The 27,500-nt window shown below is 37.1% G+C and overlaps 1 protein-coding gene across 1 annotated transcript in view; it reads right to left on the minus strand.

Annotated features, from left to right (window-relative positions):
- Positions 1 to 27,500, minus strand: part of SHANK1 (SH3 and multiple ankyrin repeat domains 1) — a 3,668,399-nt gene that overhangs the window by 3,639,545 nt on the left and 1,354 nt on the right. The window contains exon 1 of the mRNA XM_044059396.1: positions 27,431 to 27,500. This exon is cut by the window's right edge and continues 1,354 nt beyond it. Within this exon, the coding sequence (XP_043915331.1) occupies positions 27,431 to 27,500 (70 nt within the window). The remainder of the gene's footprint in view (positions 1 to 27,430) is intronic.

The following is a 27,500-nucleotide window of genomic DNA, read 5'->3' on the forward strand; positions in this document are numbered from 1 at the left end:
GCACTACAGTGGGATTCTGACCCAATAAAGGAAATGCAATTTTTTTCTCCTACCAACACAATACAATGTTAGCAAACACTGGGACTGCTGAAGCTCCTACAACATCCCTCTTCATTTGTTTAAAATACTCTGCTTCAAAGTAAAAAAAAAATTATTAGTAAGAATCAATTCCATAGCCTCAACTACAATCTCAGTGGTATGTGCATTCAGTTTCATGCCACAGATTAAAGCATCCCAAAACCACTGTAATCCTCCTTGGTGGAGAATAACTAAAAACAAGTCCTTAACATCAACAGTTAAACAATAACTTCCCTGTTGAATAGGACTTGATGCAACCTATCCAGAAAGTGCCAAGTATCTTTAAGTGCATAGTTTTTATCTTCAAAAAATGGTTTCAGGATGTGGTCAACAAATTTTGCTAGAGGTTCAGTTATCAAACCTCTTGCCGCTAGTATCAGTGGAAGTGGTAGATTGACGACTGACTTATGTATTTTCAGTATTGCAAAGATATTATGACTTATGGGTTTGTGTACTCTAAGGTACTCCAAAAAGGAAATGTCTAAATAAGAATTCATTGATAACTCATCCAGTCAGTAATCAATCTTACAATATAGCAAGTTGTCATTCTAACTCACTGTAGAGAGTAACTCACCGTCATGTAAAAATTGCTACATATTTGGAGAATAAACATGGCTGTCCATCACAACAGCTCCCCCACCTTATAATTTTGACAGACTCATCAACCATCAAATCTCTAACCAATTTAAATTCTTCCTTGAAGGATTTGTAGTAGCCTACACCATTATTCAAGGCTAACATTTCTTTTTCATTTGCAGCTTTAAAGGAGGCCAAACAAGGATCAAGTGGTAAGTTAAATACACTAGAGCTATATAAGATTTGATCAACATGACTACCCAAGCCTTTGTCATTAAAATAGAGTTGCAAATTCAATTTGCATACAGACAATTTTAATTCTAAAAAAAATCTAATTTGATATAAGAGATGCAGCAGTTCAAACTGAGATTTCCTCCTAAAAGACATCTCTAAAACTGCTTGAGGACTGTGGTTAGAAAGATTTTGATAGTACAAGGTTTTTGCACCAACCAACAGCATGGATGGACACATTTTGTTCTGATAATTTGAATAACTAAGGATTCCTTTTTTCACTTACTTGTAGCTTAGATTTGCCAGGAATGTGCCAGGTTATTAAACACAACTTGAAAGTTCTTATGACCAACACCAAAACTAGAATGGTCCTTGGGGACATTGTACTGTTTGTCAACAAAAATAATTTTAATTTTCAAACGTATTTTAGAAATTCACAAGGCTTCCTTGTCTGGGGACAACAGGAATGTCAGAAATGGCATTGTTCTTAAACTCTTGTAAACAGCATATGTTTGCTGCAAACACTCTAGCTTTTTTCCATGATAACAATTAAAAGACATATGAAGCCACTGGTAATTTTAATTGTAAGTCTATGTGCACAGTTGATATAGCCAGTTGCGTTAGCTACAAAGCATTTTATTTACGGAATGCTAAAAATCGCATGCCGAAAAGGATTTTTGAACATAACTATGCATCAAAGTGAAAAAAAAACATATCATACACACCTTGTTTTGAACTAGCTTCAAAAGATGTTATTTTATCTTTTAGACACAACTGAAAACTGATATTAGGGAAGGGGACATATTTAACGAGTAGGGTTACAGGAAATTCCACTGCAAGCAAGTTTTAATACCAAAGAACACCCATGCTTGAATGATTAAATTTTATTTATTTATTTAATTTTAATCCCTGCAGCTGACCATCGGCCAAATCCACATCTCCATTCATCTATCTAGTCTTCTAAACTCCTTGCCATCCCTGGAACTGTTCCAGTCCATGTTTGAGGTAGTAAAGAGCTCAAGGCCACTTTCCAGTGCAGTGTCATGCTGTTGCTGAGGTAGATTTTCTGTTTTAGGCCTGTCACTGCCCGATGCTCACTTGTGCTGCTCTGAGGCATGGTGTGCAGTAGGATTGTGTATTTTCATCCATGGCACACATGTGCAACTCAGCCAAAGCCCAGTCCCCTTGAAGTTAACACTACTCACCTGTCCTGGGCCTTCACCAATAATCAGTCATGGAGTTAAGCCTCACTGTGCACTCTCCTCACTGGATGGAGATGCCCACCCTCCTTGCCTTACCGTGCTACCCGGGCAGCAGTAAAAACTATATCTCTCAATTCCTTCAGCAAGGATTACAATCAGGTTAATTTTAAAGCTGTTTAAAAAACTGTCAAGCATTATTAGAATGGACTGATACATTTCTTGTTAAATATTGTTTAGAATTTATTAGAGAGTTTAACTCATTTAATCATGAAAATCAGGAGGCTAATTAACAGCTTTGTTTCCTTAGACATTCTAAGCCAGGAAACCACTTGCTTCCTGACAGCTTGTCTCCAAAATTCTCAACTGAAAGCACTTTTCATTAGATTTATTAATATCTGATAAATGATGTGAGTTATAAAAAATGAAAAATATGATAACTATTTGGTAGACAATGGGGTATACACTGGTGTTAGTATCAAAGATGTGCATGTACATGCTGATTTTATATTGCTAATTTATGAAAGAAAGGGTGTTATGCTCAAACAAAGAGTTATATCACTGTACATTTACAAGACAGAACCAAGATAATCAGTGAGGGAATTGTGCACTGTTCAAGAACTTTACATGTGACTCTACGTAACAATATTTTTCAGATGGCAGGTATCACTGGCAATATTGTATGTCTTGATGTTTTGTATAAAATACCATTTGTTCATCTGTAGGTCATAGGTCATACAGCTTTTACAAAATTAATGTAGTTATGAAAATATAGGTATTAATCATAAATGCTTTACCAAAAGAGCATTTATATAGCATGTCTTTACATTTCTCACCATGTTTTAATGTCATTTTTTACTAAAACCCATTGCTTAAATACACAACTCCCAACAAGAAAGTATCACACTGTGGTTTTGCATTTTTATTGCAAACATGGAAATATGTCATATTTGTCATAATATTTTGCAAACATTCCTTAGTAACTCCTGGTCTACACATCCCATGCTGGCCATTTAAGTGCCATGCTTAGCAAATAATGTCAGCTTGTACATGCCATCCCACTACCTTGGCTCTATGTAAGCACCTTTACCAGAGCTGCAGCAGACTTTGAAAACAGTGATTTGTATACTCTTTTCAGCAACACAGAGGAATCTTCTGTAAAAATGAGTAAACTCTTACAGGACAAATAGGAACTTTGCTTTCCTAGTCACTATACTCTTGTTGTAAGCAATTTGTTAAACAAGCAATAATGCTTGAAAGGGGTGTTATGAGGCCCATCTCCACTTGTGGAGGACCTTTCCACCATAGAAGGTCCATTATATCTCTAATAATGACCAGTATGGATTATTATTGTACATAGAAAATTGGTTTGTGTTTGTTTTATTATCAGTATATATATACATATACATATACATATATATATATATATATATATATATATATATATATATATATATATATTATTTTATCTAGCTAAAGCTTCATAGTTGTTTTGCGTGATATCTAATTGCTACTGGGGGATGTACTTTACATGTAAAATATGCATAATATATTACTATTTAATGTGTGTGCAAACGTGTATATATGGTCCCCCTGTGGTTTGTCGAAGGTATGTCTTGTCGGCAGGTGCAGGAGGTACTGTGTAATGCTGAAGGTACTGATAGCTGAAGGGTGCAAAATATTAATGGTAGGTTTTGTCAAGCAGGTGATTGGGGTTGGAGGGTAAGAAAGTGTGTGTGTGCTTGTGAGTTAGAATTAGAGTCCAGGATAGATGTTGCATGTTTGTGTGTGAGTGCATGTATTTTAGGGTTAGGGTCCAGGTTAGGTAAGCAGACAGATTAATGTTTTTAATGTGTGTATGTACATGTTTGTGTGTGTGAGTATGTCTTGCCTACTGACAGTGATACAGGAAAGTTTTTATTAAGGTAAGGTGTAGGGTTTTTTGAATGGATCATGTTGAAAACAGTTTGTGACTGATCATGGCCGAAGCACAAAAGGATGGGGAGTATCTATATTCATCAAAGATACCTACACCTCCAGGTTAGTGGCACTGCACGAAGCATCGGAAACCATCCATGTGCAACTAACAGCGGGCAAAACTGCCTTTCAGTTTGTAGCCTGCTACAGAACACCCTCCCTATTACAGGAACCCCACTTGGCATTCCTGAGAACACTGGAGAATATGAATGTCTCTTCAAACACTACGTTATTGGGTGACTTCAACTACCCAAACATTGACTGGGAAAACTACTCAAGCCCAAACACCCTCAACCAATGGTTCTTTGAATTTATAAACTCTAACGCAATGGAACAACTGGTCACCACTCCCACAAGAGGGAACAACATATTGGACCTGGTCATCACCAACATGGGGACTCAATGTTCCACACCAGAGGTAAACCCCTCATTGGTAAGATCAGACCATACACAAATTTCCCTGGACATCCATATCCCGTCCCCACCCCTAGCCAAGGAAATCACTGTAAAGAATTTCTCCAAAGCCAACTTTGCACTTCTCAAGACTGAGGTGGAATCCTTCAAAGCCCCTGGGCCAGAGGATAATGCAGCCCAATCCGCAGAATCTTTTACAAATGCATTCTATGAGCACCTGTAGGAATGCATGGATCGTGCTATCCCAAATAAAACCAAGACTCACTCCTCCAAAAACAGGAGACCAGTCTGGTGGACCCGGCCATAAATAAGCTATACAACAGAAGGAGGAAGCTACTACATGACAGAGCAAAATCCCAAAAATGGAAGGCATCTCTGATCAGTATTAGCAAGAAACTTCGATCCCTCATAAAATCATCAAAGGCCAGCTTCGAAAGAAAAATTGCCCTAGACACTAAAGATAATCACAAGGCCTTCTTTAGTTATGTCAGAAACATGGGCGGAAACTCCCAGATATGCTCTGAATTGTTGCATAACGGTACAAAATATACCAAACCTACAGACATAGCCAACATCCTGGCAGACAGATTCAGCGCAAACCCCCCCCAAAGGAGCAAACGCATATCCCAACTGAATGTAACCTCCTTGACATCACAGATGCACAGGTGAAAGCTGCCCTCTCCAAAGCAAAAAATACAGCATCTATGGGACCGGACGGTGTCCCAGGCTGTGTCTTACATAAGCTCCAAGAAGAACTGAACCCTCACATTAAGTCACTGTTCAAACTTAGCCTTACTACAGGATATGTACCCAAAGAATGGCATACAGCTACAGTGGTCCCACTCCACAAAGGTGGTGCCACAACGGACCCAGGAAACTATTGCCCCATAAGCCTGACTAGTCTGGTCTGTAAAGCTATGGAGTGTATTATCATGGAACTCATAAACAAAGACATTGGGAGCCTCCAGACACTGGACCCTACCCAATTCGGCTTTGTTAAGGGCAGATCTTGCCTCTTAAACCTAGTTTATTTCTTTGAAACAGTTACCAAAGCCATAGATGAGGGCAAGGTAGTCCACACAGCCTACCTGGACCTCACAAAGCCTTCGACACAATACCCCACTCGGGCATCATAAATAAGCTTACCAGTTTAAATATCAACCCCTATATCACAAGATGGGTTGCAAACTGGCTCAGAGATAGAATCCACATGGTCAGAATCGCAGATGCCATGTCCGAATCCAAACCAGCTACAAGTGGCATCCTACAGGGCTCAGTTCTGGGACCTCTCTTGTTTGGTATATACTTCTCTGAGGTTCAGGCTAACACGGGGGGATTATGGCTGGCAAAGTTCGCAGATGACTGCAAACTGGGGGTCATAATCGAATCTCCAGCTGACACAAGCATCCTCCAAAAGGGTCTCACAGAGACGGATGCTTGGTGCCAGAACCACGGCCTTAAGCTAAATGCTAAAAAGTGCATAGTCATCCCCTTTGGGAAAAACAAGGTGCCCACAAATTACCACATAGGTGGTAATCCATTAAACTGGAAGAAGTAATTAGAGATTTGGGGACCAACGTAGATAGTAATCTCTCCTTTGATAATCACGTTGCCAAAGTGGTTAGAAAGACCTTCTATATAGCCCACCTTATCATGAAAGGGTTTGCATCTAGATCAAGAGAGGTCATTGTGCCCCTCTACTTGTCACTCATCAGGCCCATAATTGAATACAATGCCCCTTTTGGGATGTACCTTACCCGACACCTGCAGCAACTGGAGAGACCCCAAAAGTACCTCACCAAGAGGATCATGGGCTACAAACAGATGTCCTATGCAGCTCGACTAAAGAAACTCCAGCTCTACTCAGTTGCTTACCGCCTACTCAGAGGTGATCTATGCCTGACATACAAAGCCATGTCAAACCCAGAATTAATGGACATGCTCCACCTCAAAAAATCCAAGTCCCTTAGAGCTACACACTCCAGGGACCTAAACCTCAGCACAAAAATAAATAGGACATGCTGGAGGGACAGAATAATTTCTCAGAAGCTCCCCTCACTCTGGAATAGAATCCCAATTCATGTTAGACATAGCCCCTCGCTGACCCTTTTCAAGCGAAATTTGGAAGCGTGGATGGGAAATCGCAAATTCACCTCTGGGATCTCTCCTGTGTCCCTGCTAGACAGAGGCACAGTAAACTAATCTTAAAAGAGTACCTTCTGTGACCTACTTTACAGAGGCACAGTAGGTTAATCTAATAGGGAGGAGGAAGCCAAATACACTCTGGCTAGGCTTATAAATGCCCTAGGGCAGATAGCCTAGTATCTACCTATGAACCTATGGAAAATCATCCCAGTCTAGCTATATTATTGGGAAATTGGTTTGTTGCAAATTTTTTAAAGATGCCAGTAAATCCTTTTATAGGTGGCAGTGAAGAGAGTTAAGAGGCTTGTGACGCTACCTTACCAGCAGTAAAGACTTTCGTAATTCCTTGTATGAGCTTCAAGGAAATCTAAAATTATTTGAGAACTTACAGTGGGAAGGAGTGCCTTTCTAAGGGTATCTAGTCATTTGGTTGTAGACATGGTTCCAACAGGAATTAGTATCTTCAAGATGTTTCATGCAGGTGATACTAGAATGTGTTAGATAGCAGACAGGAAGGAAAAAAGCAAGTAAAGAATATATGTTTTCGTTGTTGAAATATTTTGAAATTAAACCAAATAATTATGCAGCTAGAGACATTCATTCATCTCTTATGCTCTTTTTATATACAGCCAATTAAATCTTTTTTTATCCTTGGCATCCTTTGAACATAGGGTGTGGCAAACGACGAAAAAATAATGTGATAAAAATGCTAAGAAAATGAAAACATTTTTTTCTTGGCACAGCTTGCTATTTATTAATCAAAATCTGAATCTTAACATATTGGAGATTCTGTACAAATTATCAACCTAAACATGAAACGACAAATGAAGGAAAGTAATAGTGATAAACAATTGGCTGTAATGAAAAAACTACTCAGTATTTAACTCGAGCAATTAAAATTTAATTTACTGGTTATGGGGCTGAAATAATCATTTATTAATTAGAATGTATTTTTGAGTTGTTCTGAACAAGAAAAATGACTTCTATGACATTTCTTGAGGATAACCAAAATCCATATATTACTTTATTATAAAAAAAAAGAGCATAAGATGGTACAATAACAATGAAGGCTACCCCAATCAAGAAATACTACAGAAAAAAAAAATCAGATGAAACAGCAGTCTTTCCATGGATGGTACATGAGGTGGCAGATATGTTTTATACTTGACATTTTTTAGAAGCTGAAATAATTATACCCAGTCAGAAGGATCACCAACTGAAGACTTAACTTTATTCAACAGATACATGAATTTGAAAAAAGATCTTTCTAGAAGATCCCTAAGAAATGTATACACGTAGAAAACAAAGAATTATTTTAAAATGCAGTAATCCATTCGAGATTTTTAAAGGACTAGCAAAGTTAAAATTAGAGATTTATGTAGTGAAGAATATGTTCAACTACTAAAACTGAGCAAGCAAGAGGTAATGCAAAACCTAAAGAATGATTGGCTTATACACATCTGGACTCATGATTATTCCCCAAATGACTTCACTTTTAGCAAATAGGAATTTAAGTTTTTTTGCAGAGGGCCAGGCCTCCCTGCATGCCCATAACCCCCTTAACTTATATATGGATGTAAGAGATATAACTTCCATGCTGTTAATTGGACAAACAGCATTCACGTCTATATAACATCGCTGAAAAACCTTTAAAGCAAACACCACATCTTCGGCATGTATTCAGCAACATTCACTTCTGCAATGCACTGAATACTTAAAGGGCAAAGACATAGTTGGCCATCTACACAATTTTGCCCTTTTCTCCACTGTAGAGTGATCTCAGAGTCATATATTTAGTTTGGGGGTCACATCCCCCTACCATCAGTGGGTTTGTTTAGCTAGATTTAGTTCTGCTGGTTGCGGGGCATTTGTTTGCCCTTTAAGTATTCAATGAATTGCAGAAGTAAATTTCAATGAATACGTGTCGATGAAGTGATGTTCACTGTAAAGGTTTTTCAGCGTCATAATATAGACCCACAGCATTCAACTTAAATACACTTTTCCACATATTTGTAACATAAAGATAAGCTAATGTGGTGTTTGATGAAACCTTTTTGTACAGCAGGAATGCCGAACATGATAGATGATGCCTCAATGTATAAAATGTTAGTGAACCAGACACAAATGAAATAAATAATTAATATGAACAGCAAAAAACAATTAATATGAACAGTATAATTACTTATGATTTACTTACATGTTAACAGGTTACAAAATGACAAATGTCTACTTTCTTTTTGGTTAAGACACATCTGATATCTCATGTTCTAGGCATTCAAAAACACAATGATGTAGTGACTTTCAAATCAGGACCAGTATTTGCTAGCAAGAGATAGATTATGGACCCCCTTTCCATTTTAGTAACTTTTAATTAGTGAATATAGTGAATGCCCAACTTTCACATAACAGAAAGACTATGAACCTTCTTTTAAGACTTAAGGCATGCACTTTTAAGACAAAAATGCTTCATGGTGACAATAAACTGACTACTACTATGTGAATATGCCACATAGTGAATCTTTAGAAGCTCTGAGATAGACACTGTTGACCATATCAGTTTAAGGAATCAGTGATATTATAACCATTTGCAGATTATCTGAATTATTATTACAATCTATGTTTTATTTTTATTACTGGACATTATCATAGGCATAACAACAGTGCCCGAGTTCTGCAATTCTTCTACTATTTGTTAATTTTAGTCCAGGCTTATGGCAAGAAATAAATATCTATAAATAAAACATTTTAAGTAGTAATGTAATATCTGACTCACTTCATTGACAGTATTTTATGTTATGAGAAGAAACTTATGTCAGTTTAAGAATGTATTAACTATTTAAGTTTAATTTGCATGAAATTAACATTTTAGATTTAAATACTTAATTAATGAAGATGTTAATGGGTTTGATACTGAACTATAAACAATGAAAACAAAAAAGAAAATCACTGCACTTCAAGAGAATGTTTAATTAATTCATTTGTTAATCAGGTAAGCAAAATGGCCCTTCTTGGACCCTGTTCTGCCATAATGTATGCAACAAGGGTAAAGGTCAAAATATTAAACATGCAATGTAGTGTTAGCCAATCAAATGACATATTTTTGAGAGGCTGAAATAAATGGAGTGCTGAGAAAAAAACAGATACAGACATGGGAAGAACATGCAAAACTCATAGAAACAATGAGAAGGGGTCAGGACTAAAAGCTAGAAATGGAATCACTCAGAAAGATTACAGGAAAACTAAAAGTAGGAGGGAGAAGGTGTATGTTATGTCTTTGTTGTCTGTACACTCGATTAATTGCAATCAATTTAAATGTGTTATGTTAAACACAGAATCAGTGATTGTGCACTGGAACTCTTGGCTGTACTAAACTGTCATCAATTCAGCAAGGACACTTTGGTAACTTTCCTGGATATTCTCCTCATGAGACCACTTCTGTTTGGACTTGAAGTCTGTGAGCCCCTAAAAAGATATGCTTTAGCTGTTAAGTTTCATTCATCACAATGTACCATTTCTAGGATAAATAGAACCTCAAACTGGTTGCAGTTTCAGCCTAATTTTCAGTTGTAGCACCTGGATCAATAGGAATGATGTAATTTTGATGTTGGAGTTGGTATATTTAGTTAAGGGGGTGTGGGTGGTGCAACCCCTACTTTGGTGGGTTTGATTTACTTCAGAATAAAACTCTGGTGAAACGGGTTTTTGTTAAAATAAAGTTTTCAGTGAAGTCGTTCTCATGGATGTAGTTTTTGGGTAAGTGACATTTTGATAATACAGAGTAGACCCATATATATATATATATATATATATATATATATATATATGGGTCTACTTCAGATGATCGAACTTTCAAATGTTTGACTTTCACATGGCTGAGACATATGATCAAACTTTTTGAAAGTCTAACAATCAAATAGAACAGTAAAAATAAAATAAAAAAAATTACCTGAATGGTTTTAACAGGGGGGGGGGGCAAGGCCCCTGCACCCCCCACACCCTCCTGCTATTTATATATACCAACTTCGAGATCGCATTACAGTGTGGAAGAGGGAAATCTTCCCGTTCATATATATATATATATATATATATATATATATATATATATATGTATATATATATATATAAACTGCTGCCGCGAACTGCAAACCGCAAATTTCCAAAATCGTGAAAACTGAAGCTCCGAATTACAAAATCTTGCCCCCTTTTTGATCCATGGTAGCACTTGTTTCAGAGGTGGAGCAATCGGAAATGTTGAAATTCGATAGTACAGATGTGTGTGTGTGTGTGTATCCTATATATATATATTATATATATATATATATATATATATATATATATATATATATATATATATAGAGTTATAAGCAAAAAATAATAAATTTGATATTGGAAAATGTAGTAGAAGGTTACAAGAAAGAATTTAGATTATTTATATACAACAAAGATAAACAATACAAGCGATGGTCCCCATAAGCATGTACTCAAACAAAGACTTCTAATATGTATGTTGTGTTAAGTTTACATCTTTGCAGAGCATGGGTGTAGAATAAGCAGGTCTTGAATAAATATATGATTTACAGATTTTGCCGAATGCAAAGCTAGAACTTTGAATTAATGACATCATTAACTTCAAGCCCATTGTCAAAGTGTGACAAATGAAACATTAATTATGTGTTGAGAATGTAGTTGGCTACCTTTCAGAAATGTGAGCCTAATAAAGTAGTAGAGCACTAAAAAGCTTAGCTTTTGTGATATGTTCATTGAGGAATAAAGGAGCTTTTCTTAAAAGAATTTAGTACATCTTTAAACACATGATCCATAGCAAACATTCCACGGCCAACCTTTCATGCCTTTAGTAACTGGGAAACTCAGAAAAAGTGAATACAAAAACATGCAATAACCCTAAGTAGGAAAATTAAATAAGAAAAAGTCATGCACTTAGTTTGAAACAGAGCCAAACTGTGCAGACATTTCCTAGATATTTAAGCATATGTAGTTATATCTTATGTGCATTCTGTCAGGTGAAGACTACATTTCTAAAATAAAAGTTAGCTTGCAACATTCACCACACATCTCACTTTCTGGTTGCATAATCAGCATTGATTTAATATCTTATTAACGTAACGTGCAGGGAGAGACATGCAGTTTTTATGTGAAAAGTAATGCAATCAAAACAAGACCTTCTACATGAAGCTTGTTAGAAGCTTATAACATTATACCAATATACTGTAGTTGCAAAGCTTTTTTTAAGTACTCCCTGCTAATTTTAAGTGCAAAGTAATTTAATTCATAAAATAATGGGTCATTTATCCAAACCAGTGTATTTCAAACAGTCATCACAAATGGTTTCTCATGAATGCTTCTAAAGGGCCAGATGCATGAATCAGACCTCTCACTTCAATATTGCCACTTGCAAGAAACATGTTGCTTTTAATTGTCTTGGAGCCACTTACGATATGTAGCTTGGGGTAAGCAGCATAGCCTGCTATATGGGACATTCAAGAGGCCTTGCCCCCTTCCAAACAAAAAAAAAAATGTCTGAAACACAGACTGCTAAATCTTCATCATACATTAAAGTAAACTGTTCTCTGAAGTAGGATGGGAAGTTGATAACACACTAATCAGCAGCTGACACTACTTTAAGCTGAGTATGCCATTTTTTTAATACCAAAAAATATATATACCTGCTAAACATATGAGTATACATCCAGTTTCATGAATATGTGTACACAAAACAGTTACTTGTATTTTTTTCTTCTCTTTAACGATGTTTCACACAGAAAAGCAAGTGCATTCTATGAAAAATAACTATAAATTCACAAATGTGGCATAGTAATATAAGAACAATAATAAAAAAAATATAGTCCAGAAACTAAATCCCTATAAACCCTAACCCATTTACTTTATATAGATAAAAAGCAAAATGTAGAAGAAAAACATCCAACCTCAGTATCAGTTATGATTCTTCAAAAAAATGTATTCTCCACTAAGTAATATTGCCTAAACTTAACTCCATTTTATAGACTTGTGTTTTGACAAAACACTTGCTTTATTTACTTTTGTTGATATCATGAATTTTACTGATATGACTGAAACAGAGGGAATATATTTTTTACTATATGAAATACATGTATAACTTTAAGCGGTGTCATGCACATTACTGTCTACATGGTTTAACACTGTTGTATAGTCTCTGCATTGTGCCTTATACATCTGTAAGCACTCTGTAATCCATGAGCATGAGATCCATTTCTTTGTAATCTATACATACCACACTTCACCCCTTTTTATCTCTCTCTCTTATTGTTTTAATAGTGAACAATCCTTTTTAAATGGATTTGTTTTATCTTTTTATCCTGCTGTGAAGAGTGAGTTTTTTTCTTTTCTAAGTGGTGTGTGTGTGTGTGTATATATATATATATATATATATATATATATATATATATATATATATTTTTTTTTTTTTAGTCTGAAGGTAAGCGATTTGGCCTGTAGTTCTTAAAATTACTTGATGATTTCTTTCTTGTGTTGCAAGTCAGGTTGGTTTCCTTTCAGGCATGTTTTTTTCTTTTACATTTCATTGAGGTGTCATAAACTAGAACCACAAATCAAAGAACTCGCATGGTTGATACTAAAAATAATGATAGAAAAAAACAAAACAAAAAGCACTGTCTGTGGGTTACCCCCACCCCCAAAGTCTGATAAATATATACAGACTCTGAGATTATACTACATTGGAGAGAGGGCACATTTTGCAATTCGATATTTCTTCGATCTTGTTCAGGAATAGCTGGTAACACTGCATCTGCTGTCTTTTGAGCAGCTGTCCTAGCTTTTCCAAAATTAACAAAACAGGTACATGATCAAAGGTACATAGCCAAGGTAACAACCCCCCCCCCCCCCGCAAAACAGACTTTTATTTTTTTTTCCACTACTGAAGTATGATCAACCATTTGGGATTATTTTTTTTTGTTCTTTGACATTCTGCACTTTTGACAAACTCCTTTTTGGATGTGCGTACAAACAATTTTACTTTGGGCAAAAGCCTTCTAAAAATGTGTTTATGCTTCAGCCAGAAGTTAGATAATTAATCTACACCTGGTATTTTCCATTTAAAAAAACGTTCTAAAATATCACCATTTTATACTGTTACTTCATTCCATTTTATATCCTTATTGTTACAGCTCTTTGCTGTTTCTTTAACTCTTCTATCCATTCAGTATCTTTATTATATTGAACTGTGTCATTATAATTGCAAATAAATCCAAAATGTTTGGATCTTCTATGAATTGTTTTTGTAGTCTTCCTTTGTATTTGCCTATATACATTCAAAGATTTTTTCTGCGTATGCCAATATTTTTAGTTTATTGTTTGAGATAAGTCTATGATAAATCATGATCTGATTTAATGTTGTTTATTGCTATTGCCACATCTATCCTTCTTAAAATTTTTGATGGTCTTGTTCCCTTTTCTGTGTTCTTATAATAGTGATACTTCTCATCTTAGTTACTTTATAGTTATCAATATTCAGAGCTCCTATGGTACCAATCCACTTCTCCTGTTCTCTTTTGTTAAGGCATGTTTTAATGGTGCAACTTTAATTGTCATTAGCTTAGTTGCATATTAGTAAATTATATTTATTTCTGTCACACAAATCTCTCTAATAGTCCAAATTATGGTGTTCATATGTTTTATCAGTCTTCTAACATTTTGAGTTTTATTCACTTTCTGTAGACACTTTTTATCATCTATCTTAAGTCTGTCCATTTTCTATTAAATCACATAGCTCTCCCATTAAATTATTCTCTTCCAAGCTGAGAGAATCCTCTTTGCTGCCTGTTTCCATTTTTTCCCCTTGCAGTGCAATTCAAACTGGACTTGCATGTAAGAATCCTGCCAAATGTTCCAGAACTTTACTCTGCCATATTCTTTATACAACAATCCTGCTCCATCTGGTGCACCATCCCCAGGGGGTTACTGATTCTCCATGGTCTCCATGGTAATTTCTTCTCTTCTCAGTTGGTCTGTCATTTCTATTTCTTACTTTTATGCCTAACAAGATATTCTGCTTTTCATTACGTGCCACCTTTGTTTTCTTATTTTATCAGTAAGCTCATTTTGAAACTTTAGTACATTGTATAGATAATGGGCACTCTTATAGAAATGAAGATGATGGTGCTTAAATACTTTTTCCATTACTATTCACCACCTTGAACACTTAAATTGCAAGGTTGAAACTGGTGTCTGAGGAGTAAGCTACCAGTTTGGTGTTACCACAGAGACAATGGAATGTATCACTTGGGAATGTTCCAAAACATTTAATTTCTTAGAAGGTTGGAGGGTCTTAATCTGTCTCCTAGGAAATGCAGTGCACTCCTGTATGACCTTTCATACCTCCCTGACTACAAAAGAGTAATCTTGTCTGCTGGATTCACTAGTCAGGTCAAAGGAACAGATAAGTAACCTACCTCTAAGATCTCCTCCAGGGATGAAGAGAGGTGATACTCCATCCTGCTTTTTCTGTAGAACATTTAGGATCTCTTCAAATGTGACACCATCCAGGGGGATGCCAAGGATGCCACCTTCATCCTAAGCATCTGTGCCTAGCAGTAAGACAAAGAGGGGACTTAATTTGCACAAATATTTATTTGATCACCTTGGTGAGGGAGCTGTCAGGATGACACCAGAAACAAATTTAAATCAAACTACTAAAATGAAAAAGCAGGACACACCATGCTGAGCACGGAAATTACTACAAAGTAAACAAAAACTGAACAACATGATTACTACTGAATACACAGAATAAATAGAAAACAGATTAAGCACTTCCATTTTATAATCCAGATTTCAACAAAACCAAATTAATCACACTTCCTTGTTTGTGTGTCCACATTATGTCACATGGCCCTTCCTTAAAAAGATAACATTTTCATAAAATGCCTTGTAAAACATTCCATGCAACACTGTTAAAAGCTTAAAACCTAATACAAAAAGCATATTTTACAAAATTTAGTATATAAAATAGAAAATATATAATTTAAAAACATTCTCTATACTTGTGATGATTTTAATTTAAGAATGCTCACAGTAGAATACTCATTAAATCCGAGCATTTTATCAGCATCAGTATTTAACTGCTATTTTAATGCATATTTTTACAGAACTTCTTTCCAGGGATCCCCCTCTCATATTTGGCTCAACTTTTTCAAGGACCTGGAAAAAAATCCATCATCTAGGTAATTCTACAGAGTTTGTTTTAAATTACATATTTTTTATTATATATATTAAATTTTGTAACAGATTTTTACTAGGTTTTAATAGTGTTGCATGGAGTGTTTTGCAGTCTTTTATGAAAAGGCTTTCACCTGTGTAAGGAAGGGCCATAAAACCTAATGTGGTCAAATCCTAAAGGTTTTAAGTGATGGTGTTATCTGAATATATTTCCAAATATACAGTCTACTGTTATGTAAGCAAGTGTTTCAGGTCAGGGCAAAATACTTTAACAGCTGTCACTTGCCCGACTGAGTTCAGTTTTTATTTATTTATTTTTGGAGTGGTACTGCCATCCTCGGATATATCTTCATGCATAGTTAGTTAATGGAGTCTTATGTCCAACTATTTGGCATAATCAGTTTCATTAAATGCATGTAAAATATATAGAGTTAATCTTCTACCTTGTTAATTTAGTGTCTGCATTAAAACTAACATCTGTATGCTGCTCCATTCAGACAGGTGTATATCTTTACTTCATTCTTTAACTCTTCATTCAGAGGGTGTGTGTGTGTGTGTGTGTGTGTGTGTGTGTGTGTGTGTGTGTGTGTGTGTGTGTGTGTGTGTGGTAATGAGAAGTGCTTCCTGTCAACACTGATCCCATAATTCTCCTTCTCTTAGTTTGCATTAATAATGTTACATGATAGTTTGTGTTTGTACTCCCAAGCAGCCACATGGTAGACATTCAGAGTTTCACATCACAATAGTTTTATTTATTTATTTTGTGTTAGCTTAGTTAGTCAGGGAGACCAGGCAAGTATGTCAGCAGAGGATTATGGCAAGTTGACAAGTAACCAGTTGGCTGAGATCTGCCAAGCCAAAGGACTGGTGCATGCCAACCTGACTAAAGAAGAAATGATTGCAGCCTTAAGCACAGCTGTGTCACAGAGCAGCAACCAGGAAAACAGCCAGACTGGCATTGGGGTTGTACAGCTCTCAGAAAATGGACAGTTCGACTTTGCCTCAGAGGAATTAAAAATCCATCTGGAGTTAAAGAGACTTGAACTGGAGGCCAGATGTTTGGAACTAGAATCAGCTGGGAGACTGCTGCATTTGGAGGTCAAATCAGAATCAGCAGAGGGACTGCGACATTTGGAATTAGAATCAACAAAGAAAATGAGACATCCGGAAGCTGAAGAAAATGAGAGGCAGAAGTAACATGAAAAGGAGATGCTGACTCTTCGCCAGGGTCATGGAGGTAATGGGGAAGGGATTAACCGGATCCCAGAAGCAATAAAGGTCAGTAAATTTCTTTCACAATTTACAGAGGGTGAAAATGTTGATAGTTTTTTTCATATGTTTGAAAGCGTATGCAAACCTTATAATGTTTGACAAGGGCTCTGGGTACAGTTCCTGATACCCTTACTCTTTGGTAAAGATGCAACTGTTGTTTCCAAATTGTTTGATACTGATTGCTTAAATGATAATACAGTTAAAAATTGTTTATTAGAGTGTTTTAAGTTAACACCTGAAGCTTATAGGAAAATGTTTTGTGAGCATAGGTGCAAGGCAGATGAAAGTGTGTGTGATTATACTGCTGAGTTAAGCACTTATTTTCAAAAGTTGGGTGAGCAGGCGCTAGGTCACCACTTTTCAAGGGGTAGTAGACCTTTTGGTGAGGCAACAAACCCCTAGCACTTCACCTGAGGACATGAAGATCTGGTTGGCAGATAGAGAATGCAACACCATAGATGACTTGGGGAAAATGAGAGCCCTATACCTAGCATTGCAGCACTGCACAGGAAAGGGATACCCAATGCTGCACATGGGTATAAGGGAACCCATGGTGAGCTGCCTAAACCTCTCTAAAAGAGGTTGCCAGTAACAGAAGAACCCTCTAGTTCAGTGCACAGCCAGGATCAAGGGTTACGTATTATAAATGTAACCACTGCGGCCATGTAGCATACAGATGTCTATGGAGGCAAGGTAGGAACAAAAGTTAGGGGAGCCAGCAAGTGGGAATAAAAGAATGCCAGCTGTACATTGTCTGGAGACAACAAGGGTAAAAAAACTACTGCAAGAGGTTATATCCTATCTTAGTAGATGGGTAATAGGCTACTGCTAAGAGAGAGACACAGCTTCTGACCTAACCATTGTGAAGCCTGCAATGGTTAAAGAGGAGCATTACTTACTTGGACAGTCTATTCCAGTCAGAGCTTTAGGAGAGACCCCATTCCAAATACCTTTGGCTAGGGTTCACCTTGACTGGGAGGGTGGAAAAGGAAGCAAACAAGTAGGTGTGTTTGACGATAACCCTGCAGGTGTCCTGATAGGGAATGATTTTGATAATACAGTACCTTGTGCATGTAGTTACATGCAGTCAGGCTTGGAAACAAACATGTGGATCTGGTAACCTGGGGGGACCTAGACAGACCACACACTTAAAGCCAGGACTAGTGAGGTGGTTACTTCAGACAGGGGAGCTACCCTGTAGAAGTGAGACTAAAGGAGAGCCACAGCTGCTGGTGGGTACTGATGTTCCTTTGGACAGAGTGACTGCAAAGGCAGAGGTGAGTAGCAGTACCCAGGCTGACAGTGAGGCACCATTTTCAGAGGATACCACGCTTTCTGTGGAAGGGGAGCTGGGAAGGGTTACAAAGAAAGAGTTGAAACAGCATAGCTCTCAGACCCTACACTACAAGCCTTGATGGAAGTAGCCAGGGAGGCACCTAATTCTCATGGAAAGGGGATCTGTATATTGAGTCAAAGTGTTACTGAATAGAGAGTGGACCACTGAGGGAGGGATGGAAGGTGAGGTAATACAGCAGTTGGAAGTGCCCAGACCCTACTGTCTGGCACTTCTAGCCAGAGCCCATGACATTCGCTTTGCAGGTCATGTGGGCATAAAGTGTACAAAGAGTTGTATTATGCAGAACTTTTACTGGCCTGGGATTTCCAGGGATGTAACAGGGTACAAACAGGACCTGTGAGCAGTGCCAAAAAAAAGGCATGGCAGGAGACAAGGTCAAAGCTCCTTTGGTGCCTTTGGCTGTGACTCAGGAGCCATTTCAGAGGGTAGCTATAGATATTTTGGGGTCTCTGAGTACCCCAAGTTCCACAGGAAAGAAGTACATCTTAGTGGCAGTAGATTACGCTATCAGAAACCATGACACTGTGGCTCAGTTCTCCATGCTTTTTGTTAGAGATTTTCAGCAGTGTATGTTTCCAAAAAGAAATACTGACTGACAGAGGTGCCAATTTCATGTCAGACCTGCCGGCTTGTCTGTGGAAGCACTGTGGGGTGAAGCACTTAAGACCAACCCCTAACATCCCCAAACTAATTGTCTTGTAGAGAGGTTAAACTCTATACTAAAGACCATGCTATGGGCATTTGCAGACCAGTTTAAGAGAGAGGGGGACAAACATTTGCCCCATCTGTTGTTTGCTTACAGAGAGGTGCCCCAGGAATCCACAGGTTTTTCACCCTTTTAGTTGTCATATGGGCATAGGGTGAGGTGACCTATAGATTTGATTCACGATGAGTGGGAGAGCGAGCATGAGTCCACAAGGAGTCTGTTGTGGCATATGTCCCAAGCCTCAGAAAAAGGCCAGGGAATGTATGGGCTTCACCCAGGAGAACCTGTAAGAAGCCCAACAGCAGAAAAATGTCTGGTATGACAGAAATGTTCGAGATAAAGAGTATGTTGTGGGGCAGCAGGTTATGATTCTCATTCCTGTTGGACACAACAAGCTGCAGGCAGTTTGGGAGGGACCCTTCAAAGTGGTAAGGAAGGTCAGTGATCTTAACTACATGGTAGAACTGCTAAGCTGGAGACAGGGCCACTAACTATACCATGACAAGGAGGCCCTGCTCCTAAGTATTTGCAGTAGGAGGCAGAAGGAGTATGAGTGGGATCTATGGCTACAGGGAGCTAGTCAGAAAAATCCCAAATTACTACAGTGGAGCCTATGGTTGCAGGCATATGATATTACAGTGCAGCACTGTATTGGGGTCAGCAATCTCAAGGCAGCTGGAATTTCAAGACAAGGAATGGGGTAAAGTATTCCCAGATAGGCTCATCCTCCTCAAGCAACATTTCTCAAGGGTCACTTGAAAAACTAACTTGATTCTTTGAAAGGGGGAAAAAGTATGACAAAAGGAGATACTACCAGCACAGCTAGCTGGAATTTTGTACATAATTATAAGTCACTGGTATATTTTGAAATGATTTATACAAGATGCTTGTGTTACAAATGTATTAGAACTGTATGTCATGTGTATATCAAACTGTTTTTACAGATGTGTGTGTTGAAAAGGTATTTGTAGAGTGCTGTGTTTAAAATGTAACCACAGTGAGCACTAGTGGAAGAGAACAGAAATGTACCTACACTATTGTAACTGTTTAAATGTATATGCTCAACAGAGGAAACTGGAGGGTTAACCTCAGTCCAGCAAACTTTAGAAAAATATCTGAAATTAAATTACTTTATAAGATGCAAAAAAGAGGCTATCTCTCAAGTTTGCAGTGCAGCTGGAGACACAAGGTATGTACTAGGAAGCTTTCTGTATTGTCCTTGAAGTGAACTAATTGCTACTTTTGAAGCATGAAGGAATGTAACTGTTTTATGACTTCCAACATCGGCTAAATTACTGAGGAAAAGCCCTTGTCTGTATATTTTACAGGTAGATGTTAAATGCTGCCAGCTGCTAGCAATGGGGGTTTGGCCTGGGAGTCAGATGACCAGAAATTATGTCATTCTGCAATAGGGTTGCCACCTTTCGTTGTGGCTAAAGCTGGAGTAAAGCCACACCCCTTGCATCACCAGTAACCCCACCCATCCCACCCCCTCTCCCACCCTTATTCTGCCCATTTTGTGATGTCACAATGACATTACATGGCAGGGAATGCCCTCTTTTTCCATTCCTCCTGCCTGTTTTCGGCTGATTTACAAACTTCGATAGTCTGTTTTATTTTTTGAAATAGAATACCAGAGTTTGTACAGTGTTTTCTGGTCTACTGGAGAATCAGTTTGATTTCCAGATAGTCCGGAAAAAAAAACGGAGGGGTGGCAACCCTATTCTGCAAGTTATCCCAGCAGTAATATTTTAGATATTAATTTGAGAAGTCTCTTACTGAGACAGAGCATTCTACATTATGTCTTGAACCTGACAAGAAGAAGACCCATTCAGTACACATCTGCCTTGCTCTAATAAGGTAAGCTTCTAGGGAACAGTATCATTTTCTTAGATAAAGTCAGGAATATAGTGGAATTAAGCTTAGATGTTTTTCTTTATTTCTGTGAGCCTGTACTGCAATGTTATTTTAAATATTTCCTGTTATTTTGAACTCTCATGTCACTGTGAATATATGTTTAATATTGTCTTGTTCTTTTATTATTTATTATTAAATATATTTAAACCTTTCATTGTGATTGATCTGTGTAGAGATATTTAAGTTTTGAGAGTACTTGCATATTTATTTGGTGACGCTGTATGGGCCACTCCTAATAGCCTTGCTCTTGGTCAAACTACTCTTTGTGTTAATATTAATATTACACAGTAAAATTAGACACCCTTTGTTAAGGGCCCTAAAGCAGCTGATAAGAGGTGACTGGTGGCAGAGAAAACTACCTTGTAGTCTGGGCAGAAGGGGGCATATCTAATAAACCTGCACCAGCCTTTCCCAGGTGTGTGTGTGTGTGTGTGTGTGTGTGTGTGTGTGTGTGTGTGTGTGTAAATCAAACCTCAAAGAGTGTGTGTCTCAGCTACTTGGACAGAGACACAAAGCAGTGGCTGAACAGAGAGGGTGCTGGAGGTCTTGGTTTGGTCACTGAGCTGAGATTTCAACTCTATAGCTGTTGCAGTGGGGAGTCTTATTGGGGATCTGGAGGAAGAGGGAGAAACCGGCCCTGGACTGAATGTGGTCTCTGTGTGCTCTTAAGGGAAATTGCACTTGATGCAGAGAGCTGCATCTGGAAATACTGTGTGTGCATTTGTCATCTTCTCAGTGAACATCCCCACACTGTTGCCAGTGGTGAGGATTAAGGCTCCTTGATTGCTGGTCCAGTGGAAAGTCATAACAAAGTCATCCCCCGTTCTTTTTTCATTTCATGATCCATGTCATTATTCTTATCTCTGTGTCTGATTTCCTAAATGATAAAGTACCAGGTCTTGTTTTAAGGCTTTATGATCTACAATTACTGGAATGAATGACATTTTAATAAAAATAAGCAAAGGTTACCCTATCAGGTATGCCAAATACATGAACGACACAACACTTCCGTGTCTGCAAGTGTTATAAAGATCCAACAATCCCCAAGTGCTCCAGTGTGTTATCCTTTAAACAGCATAGCAAGTCAGAGATTTTACTCTATAGTGTGGATATTCCAAAACAAATTCTAGAATTCACACACCAGTCATTTCATACCGCTACAAATTAAGCTGAAAGGGATGCTTATATAACTGTATATGTATGTTTTATGCTGCTTAATATTCAGAGAACTACCATACATGCATGTCATGCATGACATACAACTGCATATATGTTTACTGTGTATTCGTTCTAGCTATTTACATCAGTTTAATTCAAAAGGTTAAGTTTATGAGCTGTGTGCATCTTCCTGTGCAATTCTAACCCCTCTAACCTCATCATGTAATGACACAGTGCTCCCAGATCAATCTTGTAAACAGGTGAATGGTTACCTAGCTAGAAAATGAATGAAATAAAAATGTCAGTTCCTGAATTCTTTCCACAAATTACCTCCTTCATAGTCATATGCTTTTGTTTGCATCTAAGATCCTAAGAGAAAACTTCAGTTGTGTGCTGTTATGTTCTAGTAATATTAGTAGGCGTGTTCTCAGGTTTAGCAAATGAACTACATATTTTAAGTTCAGTCAAGCATATTATCAGTGGATGTCTTCAGGGAAAAAAAAAGTATACATCAACGAACAACAAAATATCACTATAGTAAATGAAGGAAAACAGGAACTACTCCTTAAATATCCAGTACTATTTTGCAGTTATAATAAAAAAAAGATGTGCTTCCAGTTCCATGGATAAAATATGTACTTTGCCCTCAAAAAAAATACAAATCATTGACAGAACATCTCAAAGATACAGGTAATTTATTAAATATGGAACATCAGTAATATCCAACATCTGTTTTATATGTCTGCAAGTGGGAACTCACCAAGCCTTGTTTTATGTATGTGAGCCAACTCTGGATTTTAATAAGCAACATTGCCTATATTCTGTTGAATTGCAAGCCAATAATTATTCTGTTATAATCAGTTTAATTGGAATTTCTTTTAGCTTAATGAAAATTCTTTCAGTTTCAGACATAAATTGTAGCAGCACCAACTAAGCACTTTGACATTACCCATTCCTGCAAAATTCTGACTTAAAAATAGTAATAATACACATTCTGTGTGTGTGCACGCACACGTAAAACAGGGAAAATAATCTGTGTATAATCTCAGTAGCATGGTTGGCCTCTGTTTCTATGGGAACTGAATGGGCAAAGTGATGCAACTATCCATTTTTGCTAAAAAGTTCAAATTTCAGCAACCTGAGTCATCAAGAATTGTAGAAAACTGGGTGGGAGCACTGCTCACAAATGACCCCTTTCAATTATATCAGAGTCTACGGTAAAACAGAAATCATACAAAGTCCAGCTCAGTTTAATGACAAAGCAGGCATACACACAATACCAAGAGGTACATAGCAAAAGTACAACCATGCAATGCAACCTTACGTGAATGAATTGAGAGTCAAATAACCGTTTCATTTATTTCACAGATGTGAACAATGCTGAACTACAAAGAAACTACTTTGCTGATACCTTTAATATCTGACAGTACACTGTTCCAGATGTAGGCAGTAAATTCCAAAACAGTTATTTTTCTTGTCAAACTCATAATAACTTTGTTCTACAAGAAAAAGTGAAATTTTGACCAGTCAAACTAAATTTGCTGTGTCAATACATATTGTTATCTACATTATTAGTGGAATTATGCAAATGCAGTGCTGAGTTTACTAAAGTAAGATACACTTCAGGTATATTAAGTCACATGCAGTTTTGACACATAACTAATATGTTAAGCAGAGTTGCACATATATGAATAGCAGCTTTATATGACTCAAATATAAATTCATAAACTCACCTTCTACCAATTATTGTGTGTAAACCTGTTAGATATTGTAAAGTATTTATAGATCCAGCACATTTGCTACAGACACACATTTTTATGAATCACCACATACACAGTTTAAAAAGTTTTTTATAAATATATTATGATAACAGTGTATTTATTACATTAAGGTTAGGGTTTTTCAAGTTATTTTAGAACTGTTTGCATTGACACATACTTATGTAGATATGAGTAATTTTACATAGATGGTGTGCTTTTAATTTTGTCTTGAAAATGCAAAGGATTCTATAGTTTGTATGCTGAATCAGTAAAAAGCAGCACTTGTTCATACATTACTACATGGATGTCAATTCATCCTATAGCCTGACACATTATCAGAATTCCCTGGTTTCATTGCACCTGCTTATCAGTGCAGGGAAGGCTGCACTGTCCCATCAGTCAGTGTCAGTGGCTTAGTATATAGCATACTCACAATTAGAGCTGGAAAACTCACAAGCTGTGGGTCCTATTCCCACCACAGGTACTTAGATTAATATTCAGTATTAACAATACAGTGCTGCATAACAGGATCTGATATAAAAATTTCATAAAGCTCAAAGAATAATGGATGGCTTAACCACAAAAAAATGGAGGATGATTGAAATACAGTAACAATACATAAAGCAATGTTTAGATGGGAACCTTGACTTCTTGTGTTTTTTATCATGAATGGAATGTTGTGTAAAACTCTGGATTACAGTTTTTGATGATGTTATCTATCTGCTGTTATCAGTAAAACACAGTAGTGTCTAATGAAATAAAGTCTTGGGTCTAACATAAACATGCCAATGCCAGGCAGAAAAAAAAACTCTTGTTTACTAATATTTAGTTAAATCATGAGGCTGAGTTGTAAGAGCTCAGGTAGCAAAACAAGGCAGGTTCTTCACAAGTCTAAATAATATCCAAAACTTACTGCTGTGTTACTATACTTTTCTGATTGTCTTGGAATGAGCTCTTACTTATGGTAAACAACATTACTGCTAAAACTTGTCATCATATTTCAAGATAGCAAAATGCATACCCTTATCCATAATCTCTTGCAAAACCCACTTGAAAACAACTGTACATGAAGAAGGACGGAAGAAGCTACATCAAGTAGTAAACCCAACACTTTAGTTCATTCCTGTTATTTTCCCTTGTATAATTCACGTGACGACACTGATATGCATATGTAACATTTTCTTTTCTAAATATACATAACTAATTATTTAAATTATAAACTACTTAGACTCTTGCCACCTAGCCAGCAACAAATATAAGTCAAAGAACAACAGCAGAACGTCTTGGGGCTAGCTAGTCACACACAGCGTGGTTTAAGTTCCACCTGTATGAAGTTAAGGATTTACAAAATCAGCTGACAACCTATCTTTGTATATGCAGACCACAGAATTTTAAGGACAAGTAGCAAAAATTAATGTCAGCTGTTAGTTATACTTAAGCCATTTTGGGCCAGGAGCAATATTAAATAAAATGGCTTGCTCAGAGTCACAAAGCAGGCAAATGGAGACTGGAGTAGTCAAACCCAAAACATTGATATGAAGCCACATTACATCTCCTAGCCATACTCCTCTGTGCTAAACTGCTAAAGTTATTTCAAAGTTCTCTTGGTCTTCAGTCTCGTTCCCTTATTGTATGCTCTGACTTCCACAAATTGTTGCTCAATCACCTCTAACACATTGACTATGCGGCCCATGTAAGCAAACCTCCTGCTCATGTTTTCACCTTCTACAAGGCATGTGACCTGCCGGCCATTCTGACATCTAGGATGCCTATACAAAGAGTGACTTTCAAGAAATATAAGCTTTGGCTGGAGAAAATAAACCCCCTGTTTTCATTATTCATCTGAATATACAGTCATGCATATGTATACACCTGCAGATGGCTGCTAACTTAAATATGAACAATGTCCTGTACTTTGAGGACAGCCGTTGCTGGATATTTATATTTTTTACTTAAGGTAGCATTCTTTTGTTAGAAAAAAAGCCTTGTTTTCAATCTGGGTCATCTCTTCTGCAGATAGAAATCTGATTTTTGCTCCATGTTTTCTGCACAACTAGTACTGCATTTAACAGAGGCAAGTATTGAACATCAGTCAACAGCACTGCAGACTTAAATCCAAGTTTTCTAGTACTGGGATACCTGCAGACAGCTTTCAAGGATGTAACTATCTTATACCTCAGCCAGCTGTTAACTACTATCCACCTGCAGATGCCCAAATCGTGAATTCAAGAAATGTATCGCAAATACCAACTTAGCAAAATAATTCATTGCATCTCAAAAAAACTCAGCTTTGTTGTTTGCATTTTAATTTTTTTATCCATCACATAGTACATCATCTCTATTACACACTGTGAATGTCAAGGTGCCTTTTAAGCTGCACAAGCCTACAACAAGTGATGAGTATGCAACAGGAGGAAGGTAGATTAGCAGAAAAAGCACAGGGATGTTACATGCTGCAAACACAGAGGACATGCTGTATGTATCACTCATCTCGAGTTAACAGGACTGGCTCTACCTAATTAATAGATAACCAGTAACTCAGCAAAGATTTGTGCAGCACGACTTCCTAAAATGTGCATGCAGTTATTCTACCAAAAAGCATTTTACACAGAACACTAAGTGTACTACAGAATATTAACATTCTGAGCAGAGAACAAACAAATCAGATTAAAAGCTCAGATGTGAATGGAGTAAAATGTTCACACCAATTAAACTGTATTTCTTGGAAGCAAAACGATAGTTTTTTTTTTTTTACATGCTATGATTACTAGGCATAAAATAAAGGAACTTTAGCTTCTCGTATACATACTACTGTGTGTGTGTGTACAGATAAACACATGGAGTCCTGTAAGACTTTTACAGTTCACTTAAGCAACATTTCACTTTAAAAAAACATAGATTTGAAACTGACTGGTGCTGCCAGAGCAATCGTAAGACAGAGTAAAACATACATAAAAATGTTTTGCCAGCTTTGCAGCATTTATTCTACCAGTGTTTATATGTATTAACATCAATCAGTAATTTAAAGTTAAAGGAATTTTGCTGGGACCTTTAAAAGTATGTACAATTGTCCATATCCTTTTTGCAAACAAGCTGCAAATGTTACTGAAGTATATTGTAGCAGAATACATCAAGACTTTTTACTGCAAAATTCTGAAAAGCTGAACATGTGCCTTAAGGAAAAAAGTATTGCTGAATGCAGGATCATTGTCCTTATCAGGTAGAAATCTATGACAAGTGTATGACTTTGTTACAGACTAGTGTTGCATCCTTGTATTCCTCTCTTTTGATCATTCCAACCACTAATTGGTTAATACTACATCCCCCCACTCACTTTGCTCCCCTCCCCCTCTCAAAACTCCACCTATCCCATCCCCCCCAGTGAAGTCTTCAGTTAACAAAGCCTTACCGTTTGGTGAAGGTCAGGAATCCCAATGCGAAAGACCATCATACTGAAGTGAGAATCCTCAGGCAGAGAA

Source organism: Protopterus annectens, chromosome 17.part0, assembly GCF_019279795.1.
Source record: "Protopterus annectens isolate FY-2018-M chromosome 17.part0, PAN1.0, whole genome shotgun sequence".
Taxonomy (NCBI): domain Eukaryota; kingdom Metazoa; phylum Chordata; order Ceratodontiformes; family Protopteridae; genus Protopterus; species Protopterus annectens.